Raw genomic sequence first — 13,227 nt, 5'->3', positions numbered from 1 at the left:
TGCGAGTGAGATGAAAATTCCACAAGTTGATTGAATTTTCAGTGGAACATGAACATTCAGAAATAAAATGACATGAGTTTTCAATTTTTCCCTGAATTTTCCTGATTTTTCTGAATTTTCATAAAATAATTGAACTGAAAAATCAAGTAATTTATTGATTTTCAGATCATTTGAACAAGAAATCAATGGAATCTTCGATTTTTCAATGGCAAGATTTCCTGAAATTTCAGTAGGACCTGAACACGATAAAAATTTCCGGAATGTGTCACGGAAAATTCAGACGAAAATTTTCAACTGTGCACACCCCTTCAAGCTTCCATCACTGTTAATTAAAACACTCAAAAATGGATCGGATTCCTCTTAAAATTTTCTGCAAGCAAAAGTGGCTAGCGCACTGTCGTTTCGTAAACCCATCATAATTAATTATTTGTTCACAACAGTTCAACCTAAAAAGCAGAAAAATCTATTTACCCCTCAGGAAAGTTTCAAAATTTCTGCACCATCACGCGATTCCCAGTGAACTACCTGCAATATTTCTTGCGTCATTTCAAGTGGCTGCAAGGAGAGGAAACCGATGAATTTCCACCCTCGAGTCTGGGGATACATCTCCTCTATCGCCCCTATCTCCTCTAAGAAAAAATAATAAAAAAATTGAAACAAACTTGCAAGTATGACCTTGGTACCCCCTAAAAAATGGCCTATGGCATGTAAAAGTACACGAATTCTTTGCGTTCATCATATCGCCCTCATATCGCATAATTTTTCTCTCTTCAATGCATTTATTATACTTGAATCGTTTCTCAGTTGCTCCTTTCCTCTTCTGCAATTCTTCATATGAAAATGAGCATACCTATTTAATTAATAAATGCCATCTCCTGAAGGGTGATAGTCATCTGGAATTTCATCACAATTTCTCCTCTTTCCGCGTATCGCGCTTATTATTTCCACTCATGCCACATAATTTCTCTTTTGCCAATGCATTTGGGGTGGAAATTCAATCGTAATTTCACTATATTTGTCGCCAGCTGCCCACAGCCTTTCAAACTTCCATCACCGTTAATTGAAACACTCAAGAACCAATCGGGTTCCTCTGCAAATTTTCTGTAAGCAAAAATGACTAGCACACTGTCGTTTCGATCCTAAACCCATCATAACTAATTATTTTTTCAGAGCGATCCAATTAAAAAACCAGAAAACTCCATTTACCCCTCAGGAAAATTTCACAATATCTGCACCATCACGCGATTCCGAGTAAACTACCTGCAATATTTGTTGTGTCATTTCACGTGGCTGCAAGGAAAGGAAAACGATTAAATGAAGCTCGAGCCTGAGGGTGCGTCTCCTCTATCTTCTAAAAAAAAAAGAAAAAAATGAATACATGGAGACAAATTTTCTAGAAAAATTCTAGTACGAGTACTAGAAAAAATTACAATCCACCGACTGTAAAAAATTCTAGTGCTGTTAAGGTAAAATTTCTTGGTATTTTTGGTAAAATATCAGGGGATTTCTGTAAAAATTTTACAGACATACTGGGAAAAATTCACGTTTTCACCAATAAAATTTCTAGTGCCGGCACTGGAATTTTTTCCTGGCCGTCACTTTGCGCCTCTTTTCCCGTGCTAGCACTAGAATTTTTCTAAAAAATTTCTCTCCGTGTAGTGAAAATAAATTTGCAAGTTTGACCTTTGTATCTCCTAAAACCATTTTTCGTTCCTCATAGTGCATGATTTTTCTCAATTGCTCCTTTTTACAGGAGCATATCATTAACATACGTATTTAATTAATGAATACCACCCCCTGAAGGGTAAATATTCATCTGCATTTTCATCACAATTTTGTCTAGCTACCCACAGCCCTTCAAACTTCCATCGCTGTTAATTAAAGCACTCAAAAATGAATCGGGTTCCTCACAAAATTTTCTGCGACCAAATGTGACTAGCGCACTCTCGTTTCGTGGACCCATCATAATTATTTGTTCAGAGCACCGACAATAGCGGCTGTGTACTTAAAATGTGGGGTTGGCATGCGTTTTCCGGCTTGAGCGCCAAATTTGTGACACTCTTCATCTCACAGTTTCATTGTGAAGCGGGAGTCTCCCAACAGACGACTGTACCTGTGCAGGTTTCTCCCTCAATTGAAAAACCTGACTCTTGTGCTTCGGTAAATGTGACGCAGGGGGATGGGGAGTGGAAGGGGAACAAACCGTGAAAAAGAGAAAATTATTTTTTAATTTGTTCAGAGCTGTCCAATAAAAAAACGAGAAAACTCTATTTACCCCTCAGGAATGCTCCATAATATCTGCACCATCACGCAATTTCGAGGAAACTAACTACAATATATGTTGTGTCATTCCAAAGGACAAATTTCAAGTGGCCACAGGGAAAAGGAAAACAATGAATTTTTCCCCTCAGGCCTGAGGGTGCATCACCTCCATCTTCTCCCCCAAAAAATAAATAAATAATAAATTTGCAATTTTGACCTTGGCATCCCCTAGATAATCCCGTGCGATGGGCAAAAGTATGCGAATTTTTTGCGTTCCTCACAACGCATGAATGTTCTTTCTTCAATACTGAGAAAAATATTTCTAATATCCGAAACATGTTTACTTGTGACAAATAATTTTTAATCGTCAATCTTCAAGTATTTATTGTTGTCATGATTTTTTCATGCACTTCTAATGTTTTGATATAATATATTCATGATGTAGCGCGGAATGATGGCGATAAATGAGAATTCATTCGACTTCCGGGAAGGGCAAACATTCAGAGATTTAAGCCATTCAAAATAATTTACTTCCCTCAAGTAAATATGGTCTACATATTAGGATTTTTTGACGTGGATACGTCTATGGTTTCAATATGGGGGGTCCTTAGGGGAAACGGTCCTTATGTGCAGCGCCATTTATATCGGAATTCAAGAAAATTCTAGACATTTCGAAGTAATTCGAGAAGTTTCTTGAAATTTCGAGGAAATTCAAGGAGTTTCCAGAAAATTCCCCATACAATTACAGCTGTATCGAAGATGCAGCCGCCTGCAATTTGTTTTTAGTGTAGCTACCCACCGCCCTCCAAACCTTCGTCAATTAAAACCCTCAAAAATCAATCGGGTTCCTCTCAGAATTTTCCACTCGCAAAATGAAGAATTTAAATTATTACCTGTCCAATCAAAAACCGAGAAAACTCTATTTACCCCTCAGGAAAGCTCCATAATATCTGCACCGTCACGCAATTTCCAGTAACCCACCTACAATATTTGTTGTGTCATTCCAAACGGCAGATTTCAAGTGGCCACAAGAAAAAGGATAGCGATGGATTTCTGCCCTCGGGGATGCACCTCCTCTATCTCCTCCACTAAAAAAAAATGAACGGCAAAAATCTAAGAATAGAAGTGGAAGTTCGCAGACTAATCTATACAGAGTTTCTCGAGGGACTCCTCCGGGGTGAGTTTGTCACGCTAGAGGCGATCAATTCCCCGTTCCCCCGGCCGCAGTAAGTTCTATACAGTTAGAAATCGAAGCGACATAAAAAGGTATATAAATCGGGTTCCCAGATTAGATCCGTGTAAAGCACCTTTTGTACATCCCTTTGAGTGTTCTGACTCCACATGAATGCGAGGAATACACCCTCGATGGTGGCGAAGGTTACGAAGAAGAAATACCTCCGACGTAAGTTGGAAGGACTGAAAAAGCGAGGTAAGTAGAGGCAGGAAAAAAAATGAGAAGATAGATTCGGTAAACCGCCAATCTCCTTCTGCTCGAAATGAAAATTCACCGAGTGTGCTTTCACAAACTGCACGTTTTCTCGCCTCTCGCAAACCCTTCCGCTTAACCCCCGTTGTACCGCACCCCTTTCACTCCACTTTTCGTTAGATCCCGAGGCACCTTCTATCCACGTCAAAATCTCCAGCGTTGTGAGCTCATTTCACCATCTCACTTTCCTCAACTGAATATCCGGAGAATTTCAGAGTTAGACTTTCAACTTGGCTCTCCTTTTCTTTTCTCAAGTTGATGGTGAGGAAGAGGAAGCGAGAGAGAGAGAGAAGGAGAGACAAGGGGAGAGAGGGAGAAAGAGGGAGAAAGAACGGTGAAAAACGAATGAAGGGGAAAACAGGGCGCATGGGTCGGCTGTCCTGAATGGATATTTGTACCGGTGGGTGATGGTACGTAAAACGATTTTGAAACTTCTTGAAAGAGGGTTTCGGCCAAGAGGGGTAAGCGCCCGGAGGAGTGCCAGCGGGGGATGAGAGAAAAAAGGAATATAAAACACGTAAAGGGATGCAGTAAATCCACTTATACAATTTTCACCCCCTTTGGACAAATGTATCTCAACGATAGTGAGAAATATTGAACGCCATGACTGCTGGGGCAGTTTTGAATTTTGATTCAGATAGGGGATGTCTTGATGTATTGGATTTTCCAGTCGAATTTTATCAGTGTCACTTGATTATTCATTCTGATGAAAGGAGGATTCATGGAGGACTGGGTATCGGAGAGGAAAATTTTTACGACTCCCTGACAGTAAGGGGAAGATGAAGGAAAATAATAAAATATCATATTTATATGGAGATATGTTGCAGTGTTTGTAAAGATAAATATATTCCGATGTGAAAGGGGAGGAGTTTTTCACGATGTGGCAAAAAAATGTCAGCGCATTTCTCATTTGAGTCACGTTGGTAACATGTACAACCAGAAGTCGCTCACAAGAGAAATCCCCTAGGGGTTTGTATGCATATTTAAAAAATAAATAAACAGAGTGAACGTGTATACATTGTGCGTATTTGAAAACTAGGTGAAATTCAAAGGTGATGTGGAATTATATTTTTTTCGAGAGGTTGAACAGGTTCACTTCTCTCCCCTTCCCCTCATCCCCCTCCAACCGGATTTCCGGATCTCCAAATAGTACAGAATAGTCAGTAAGCGAAATATTCCGTATGACATCCATCACTGCTCACGCAATTTCATTTCACGCTACTCAACTGCAGCACTATATGTCCCTCTCGGTTATTGTTGAATCCGAACGTGCTCCGGGAAATCGTGTGCTCGAGGCACTTTTTCGGCTTGGCACAGATACGCTTCAACACAATGGGATTGCATTGTTAACACTCTTTTTTTGTTCATTTGCGTTTCAAGAAAATCGATTACTTTCATACATGCCACTGTGTACGGCTCCCCAAAATTCAAATTTCGATCGGAATAGGGATGAAACGGAGAGTTGAAATACATGTCAAGAAATTTTTCAAAAATTGAGTCACAATTGTATTTGAGTTTTCAGTGTTGGGAATTCGAATTCAAGAACTTTTCCATGTAACACAAAAATGCAACTCGTTGGAAAAGTTGACTGTAGAATTTTCCATAGACTGAGAATTCAATCAAAATTCTCACAATTCACGATCATTTTCATTGTCGGATTCGGCCAGTGAACAACTTGATTTGAGTGTTACGATGTGAATAAGAACGAATTGTGCGATTTTTCAGAGATATGTTTCAACACAATGGAGTAGAATTGAGATAGAATTGAAACATTCACTGGAAAAAATCGGTTTCATTGCAAAATTATTTACTGTTAAAAATTCCACTTGGCATATCAAGAGTAATAAGAGCGTGCTAGCAATTAAGCTCGCTCAGAAAAATTTACGATTAATATGAGATGATTGTTTATTTATTATTAATTTGGAAGGAATTGAAAGATTCGTTCTTGGTTTTGTGATTAATAGCCTGGTTTAATTCAAATTTTATATCATTTTCTATTGGATTTATTATTTGAATTTCGTTTGATTTTCTTATTATTCTTTAGTTGTTTTAAATATAATTTGAGGCATTATTTCATGAAGAAAACGAGGATACTTATCGTTTTAAGTTTGGTGTTCCAGTGAAAACTATCACGACAAATTGATTTAGTAACAATAATAGTTTGAAATAACGACGCGGAATAAATGTTTGATATAAATTAGAGTTGAATTGCGGTTGATTCACTTGAGTATTTAGTAGTGTATCTCCTCTTGAGATTCAGGCGGTAAAGACTCAAATGTAACAATTTTTGTTGATATTTGGTAGCTTTAAAACAACAGATCCATAATATTTGTTGGAAATTAACAATTCAAATCATTTCGTAAATACGTTCAAGATAATGAATTCGATATTCTGTTCTACAACGAAACACCAACAGCAAAGGGGAAATTGAATGTTATGGCAATGCATTGACTCTATTAAGGCATGAAAACACAGAATGCCACAAACATTCGCCGAGGGAGCACGTGAAACGAATTTATTGTTGATTAATTTCAATATTGCAGTGAGCATCTCACTGATAATTCTAGAGCCTGCAGATGAGTGAAGATGAATAGGTGACTGGGTCACAAGTGTATAAACAATGCTATTCTTCTCTGAGGCAAACGGGGATTATTGAATAAACTCAGTATTCATTTCAGTTCCGAGTTTACGGATGGGTAAATCACGATAATGCAGGAGATTTCATTATTTTTCACGAATAAATGATCTTCTAGTTTTTATGCATGCACTCCTACTGACTCTGAAACGATTTATCAATTCAGGTCCCGGCAATGCTGTTTTATTTTCGTCAGTATTAATGGGGAGGAATGAAAGGATAGATCCTTTGAAATATATCATGGTAGCACAATGGTATTTGCGTCGGGGAACTGCTTCAGTTTTTTCAGCTCAATGGGAATCCCAAGTGAGCGGTGCAAATTGTATATCTTCGGAAAGACAGATCTATTGCAATGCCGCCGTGTCCGCACAGCAGTTTGAGGATTTTTTTTTCATGTTTTCTAAATGGCAATATTTTCATGGGGCTTTTACGCCGCGCGGGATCATCCCATGAGCGAAGCATAAGGGAAAGGAATGTATATTCTGCCAGAAGGTAAATTCAATAACCATTGCTGATGTTGGCACTGGCGTGGATGCACGTATCTTTGGGCATATACCTTTCTGCAGAAGAGAATTTTAGATATGCACGCGATTGCAGAAGGGACGGCTTTTAGCTGTCAATGTCATTCATTTCTTCATTTCCATATTTGCATCTTGAATAGGAAAATCCATTCCGCTCCATCGTGACAGTACGTGATCCAATTTTCTCGATGAATGTGCAATGTTTTGATACATATATTTACTTTTCAAAAGGGGAATTTTCGGGAGAAATTACTCTTAAACTGGGAAAAAAATTTTAATATCTGGAGCATATTCACTCGAGACAAGTAATTTTTCTTCAAGCATTTATTGTTTTCATGATTTTTTAAAATACAATGCCAATGTTTCGATATAAAATATCTTCATGGTGTAATGCCGAATGATATAGTGATAAATGAGAATTTATTCAAATTCCGTGAAGCGTAAACATTGTGAGATTTAAGCCATTGAAAATAATTTAGTTCTCTCGAGTAAATATTATCTACATTGTACGAAATTTCTCTTTCAGTGTAGTATGTGTAGAGTAAAAATAATCTTTAAATGCAGGATATTATCAAAAACTCGAATAACAATTGCAAACTTTTCTATAAATTTACGTGAAAATTGATAGTTGTAATCGATAGCTTGTGAGTGGTTTTTTGAAGCTAGAGAGGAATTCCATCCTACGAAAAAAACACTATTTATTCTGCTCCAATAGATTTTGAAACAGATAAAGCAATCTTCACTTCATGGAATTGGTTTGTGCAGTACCTCAGCAATTACCCTAGGAAAGCACTTCGTCTGACTTATTTTTTGTTCTGAATGGCGTTTCCGTCGGTTTCAAATTAAACCACTTAACTATTCTTAAATGGAAATATTATTCTCCAGTTGAGAACAATATTTCAAATGCGAGTGAAGGTCTTGCAAGCAAATATTGATTACAAATTTTGACAGGGATTCCTACTTGAAAAAAATGGCCAGACTACTTGGATACAGGTAAATGATTCTCTCTCTGCGATAATTGGAGAAACATTTTTTAATTAGACACTGGTATAATTGGACGTAGAAATGCAATGTGGTTGGAATAATGAACGCATAATTATGAGTTACCAAACGGGCATTGTAATGATTGAAATCAATTAACCCAAATGTACAGCGAAAAATGATACCTCCCTATCGGTGAATGCGTAAAAAACATATACTTCCAACCCAATATTCCAGTATAATATTTCCAATCAATGATCAATGAAGAGAATAAAAGTAAAAAATTATCATCGCCAAATGAGGGAATACTGTAAAACCATAGTAGAGGGGTTTTAACTAACACTACACTGTAATCCTCACTATGCGGCCTGAGTAAACACCACAGTGGCTCATGAAATGGTCTACTACGTTGGACATGGCAATAATTGGAAGAGGACATAGCTTACAATGTCCATTGGAATGCCTACCATGTCCAAGATTAAATGGGACCAGTAACGTAAGCAATTCTCTTACACTCAGAGAAAAATCTCGTAATACTTTCGTATATATTTCGTAATTTCGTAACCATATGTACTTGAGAGAAGTAAATTATTTTCAATCGCTGAAATCTCAGAACGTTTGCACTTCAAAAAACTCGCATAAGTGCATAAAACAATCATGATAACAATAAATTAGAATAATAAATAAGATTGATGATTTGTCAAACACAAAATCATACTTGAGTACGAGGATATTTTAAAGCCTGAGATCTCTCTCGGGAGACGTGAGTTAGATGCCTCGGAGAGTTAATCGATTAAAGAAGAATTACTTATGTCAAGTAAAAATGTTTCAGTTATTAGAATTTTTTTGTCAATATATGTAACGTGGAAAAGTCGTAAGGTTTGAAAGATTGAAGCAAATTCGACCATTTTTGTGGCATTAATGCCAAAAATTGATACAATCGATGGTTAAGTTTGTAAAAATCTTGTCAACCAAATGAATTTTCACCATCTCGATTGTTGATTGTGATGAAATCGAATGAGTTATGCGGATAACTTCGCTTTCAATCTTCGGAGGGAGGTTTGTGCCACGATTTTTTTCATCCTACAATGTCCTTTTCTCTCAGGGCATGGACGTAATAACACTTTGGGAATGCCTCGTATGTGAAAATCTCGACACAGGGATTTTTACTATTTTATCTCCTCCCCGTGCAGGCATAATTGATTGTTATATTCAAGGGCAGCAAACTGTTAATAATAGAATTTAATTGTTAATTAATGTCTGCACACGCAGATTAGCCATATTGGGGGTAGAATGCAGGCTGGAAGATATTGAGGCTACTGACAAAATCACTGAGAGAAATCCGTTGAAATCCAATTGAATGACCGATGGATTAGAATGCACGGTAATGGGCAGGAGGGGTGGGGTAGCTAACCCGACCACATCCGATAGATACATCCTGAACTGACGCGGTGACCGGAATTCCAGGGTTCCAAGCACGTTCCAATCGACCGTAATAATCACACTAAAAGACCATTGGGGACTAATATCAAGGGGTGGATTCGGATTGTCATTCTTTCAATTTTCTTCATTTTCGTGTTTGTGGTGGAGGTAGGAGATGGATTACATATTTTATCTGAGCAACATAAAGTTTCAGGTTCTAATTACTTTCTAATTCGCGTTCTAATTAAAAATGAGTTAGTTTAATTTCGAGAAATTCAAAAATATTCAATAGTTTTGAAATATTCACACTCTTTTTCGCGCATGGAATCATCAAATTTAACGGATTTCAAGAGAGAAGTATTTTCAGGAATCGCCAACAAAAGCCAAAAAGTCATGCATATTAATATTCTCAAAAAATAAGAATTTTCTGAATAATTATTGTACTGCTCTGAATCCCCTTCATTCCTAAATTAATACCAAAGTAATGAAGTATGCTAGTGATCTCATAATAAAACACGACAATGTTTTCTCATCATAAACTTCAATTAAGTATCGAAGACACCAACAAAGGAGAATTTGCGAACCACTCCATTATCCCGAAACAGAAACACGGTAGCAACAAAGCCCTGATACTATACTGTATCATTTCTCCCGCACATAAAAATATAAAAATATATCCTATCCAATTTGGAATGCGCCCTATGTGGGGTGCGTGCTCACCCAATTTGTGCATTTCTCGACAATAACTTCTTGATCCTTCTCATTTCGAATTCGCTCAGAGGGAAATTTCACAATATTACCCCACATTTTTTTACGACACTTCCAAATGAGTATTGGGGGTCGAGAATAGTCAAGGCATTCCCCACCATATACCTACTTATACAGCCTCTCCCCATTTCACTGGCACATGAGGACCTAAGAGGTATCATGACAATAACTCGTAGGTGATTTCATAGATTAGTATTCACCCCTCAAGTGGCAATAATAGGGGGTTAATATTTTCTTAATAGTTCCTACTGCAGGCGTATCGCACCATCTATAATACCCCCTGTGCTTGAGATCCGACTAGATTAAATATCGATCCTCAAAGTTCCCACTTGTGTCTGTATAATTAATGAAATCCCTCCACATCTCAATGGATCCTCGATTTTTACGAGCGGATTGACATACTTATTGCTATTACTACGACGTGTATTCATCTACATTCGATGCAGCCCACGAATATTCTGTTATTCTGCTGCCTCCTTTCCTTCCCATCATCTAAAATTTATCTCACAGAAATAAAATATCGTTATTCTGGAGCATACACTCGAGCACTGAAGGAGCTTTCGTTCAGAAACGACAGGTAAAGTTTTCAAATGTGACTTACTACCGGGACATGAGACAGATATAATAAGAGAAACCAATAAAGTCGATACTAATGCACTCGTGCAACTGAATATCGACAACCCAATGAGACCCGATGTACTAAATTATTCACAACATTGGAAATATTTATTCCCAGATTACACAATAATCTGGATTATTGATACTCCTCCGAGTCTATTCCACCCAGCCGTCACTCTCGATTGAATCAGAAATGAGAATTCAGCATCACATAGGACTCAAAATACGACGGTTTAACCTCTTCACCTTTCGACCTGTCCACATTATAGATCCACCTATTATTTCATCCCCCCAACAATGAAAATAAATTCGGCCCAATCCCTAATTCTCACGTTGATTTCATCGTATTTTCACCCATCTATTCTCGCACTCACTCATCATCCAGTCCATGCAACTCAATTATTTTTGGAAATCGCTCCATCGATTATCCGCTTTTCTCCCTCGAATTTCACTCCCGGTGAAAGGACCTCGTTTTCCCCACTCGTACCATATTTATAACTTACATTATGTCAAAAACCTCTCCGTCTACCGTCTGGATAATTAACACGGAATTTTGGCACGAAACTTTGCCCTCAGAAAATGCGCGAGGTAAAATCTCCATTATTCCACTTGCTAAAAGGCCTATAAAAATTTGATGTCAAGTGCTCTCGATAAAATATCACATACATATTTTCATTCACCTGCATGTAGTCATTTATCACTATCATTGTGAAGCTTTTCGTGAGTTACCATTCCTGAGGGACGACCTTGTACCGACCCTGCCTTACCCTTGCTATTTACATGATATGAAACAAAAGACATAAATTCACCTTCCATCTGACGACATGTTTAGCACCATAGCAAAACAAAATGCTCTAGACATAACGCAAACGACAAAATCTGGTATATATGCCATGATTGTGAGACTTTTCACGGGACATTGAGAAGTTTATCGCATTCCACTTTCATGGTTAAATTAAACAGCTCGCTGGGACATTCCGAGATTATTATCCGAGCACGTCATTTCTCTATTTTCACCCTCTAAACCTTCATGTGTTCGGCACAAGTGGAAACTGCTCACCCAGGACGTGATTGTAGACTCTTATTCGGATAAGCCCAGTAGAACCGCCTCGTGTGCGATTACTTAATTACCCTACTCCACCCTGAGCCCACTCCCCCCTATTTCCCAAGAGCGACAGGTTTATTTCCGAATTTTTTCCCCCCGATTAAAATCACCGTCAAGTTTTCTGAATATCGTCGTAGGTAACGACATATCTAAAGTACCTTTCAGCCGAGAAAAGTTTGGAAAATTCATTCGGACCGATTCCCCGCTGAGTTTGATTTAAAGAAGTGGCTAAAGCTTCCTCGAGGAGATAAAAATCACTGATATACTTTTCCACCGAGATTTCTTATCCCCCCACCGGTCGTTAATGCTCGGAATACTGACTAATCATGAAACTTACCCCGGCTGAATTGATTACTGTTAGCGATCACCCTCTCGGCATTTTTTCGGGCGATGAAAAACCACTCGCTGCTGTTTGTCAGATACTTGTACTCAACCGCAAGATCCTTGACGAGAACTCCATCCTGATCCTGGAGTCTGTGAGCGAATGGACAGTACAGCCACCGCTCCTTGTACTGCATTTTGTCGTAGCAATTGCCAGCGGCAAAGATGTCCTCATCGAATTCGACCATCGAAAGTACACTGGCATGCAGCAGATACTCGGACGACAGCATCACATTGGGGGCATATTTCCACAGTCTGGTGAGCATATTGGCTCTATTAACAGCCAAATTGGCTTCCAATCTGAATCTCTCTTGTGCATACTGATCGACAACTCCCTCCCCAAGATTCAAATCCGTCCCGGCTGTGCAATTCTCCCCCAACAAGTGCTGATTCTCAATGATCCGGAGAAAACGACTGACCACGTCGTCCGGGACACTGGGCTTATCGCGTTTTGTACTGTCAATTTTGATACTACCATCGCGATAATCAACACCACCATTGTAATTACCATCACTCGTGTTGTTTCTCATCTGTTCATTCTCGTAACCATAGTCCTCGATCTCGAATTTCCCAAACATGTCATCAAAATTGTACCTCTCATCATCCACTTGTTCATGATTCACGATACCGTAGATATCGTGTCTACTGGTATTTCTATCCCGTCTACTCACTCTATCACCACTCGATGCACCCACTTTACGTAACTTACGGAGGTAGTCAGTGGCGCGTGTCCCGTTGAATTGCTCAACAACCTGACCGTACTTTCGTGACTGAATATACGGTTCACGTGGTACCGTGGAAATGTTGAGTGTCATGTTTGTCATTGTGGAACTCTCAAAGTCAAAGTCCGTGAGTGTGTCGTTGGCAGATCTTGAGAGTTTCTGACGGATGGAGTCCATCGACAAACCATTATCCTGGAGGGTAACTTCACTGACTTGAGCACTCTCCGAGTAAGTTTGGACATGCGATGGCTCCTTTGTTGATTTTATTCTGCTGTAATGCCCCCGTGATCTACCGTGTCTTATTTGTGGTTTTTCTATTGCTGTTT

At 38.6% G+C, this 13,227-nt stretch overlaps 1 protein-coding gene across 1 annotated transcript in view; it reads right to left on the bottom strand.

The window, feature by feature from the left end:
- Positions 1 to 13,227, bottom strand: part of LOC107038581 (probable G-protein coupled receptor CG31760) — a 105,147-nt gene extending 91,920 nt beyond the window's left edge. The window contains exon 1 of the mRNA XM_015257803.1: positions 12,136 to 13,227. Within this exon, the coding sequence (XP_015113289.1) occupies positions 12,136 to 13,078 (943 nt within the window). The 5' untranslated portion in view covers positions 13,079 to 13,227. The remainder of the gene's footprint in view (positions 1 to 12,135) is intronic.

This window comes from Diachasma alloeum, unplaced genomic scaffold (genome assembly GCF_001412515.2).
Source record: "Diachasma alloeum isolate Michigan unplaced genomic scaffold, Dall2.0 Dall_scaffold_00176, whole genome shotgun sequence".
NCBI lineage: Eukaryota > Metazoa > Arthropoda > Insecta > Hymenoptera > Braconidae > Diachasma > Diachasma alloeum.
Note: the sequence above shows the minus strand (reverse complement) of the source record. Positions and strands in the feature narration are given on the sequence as shown.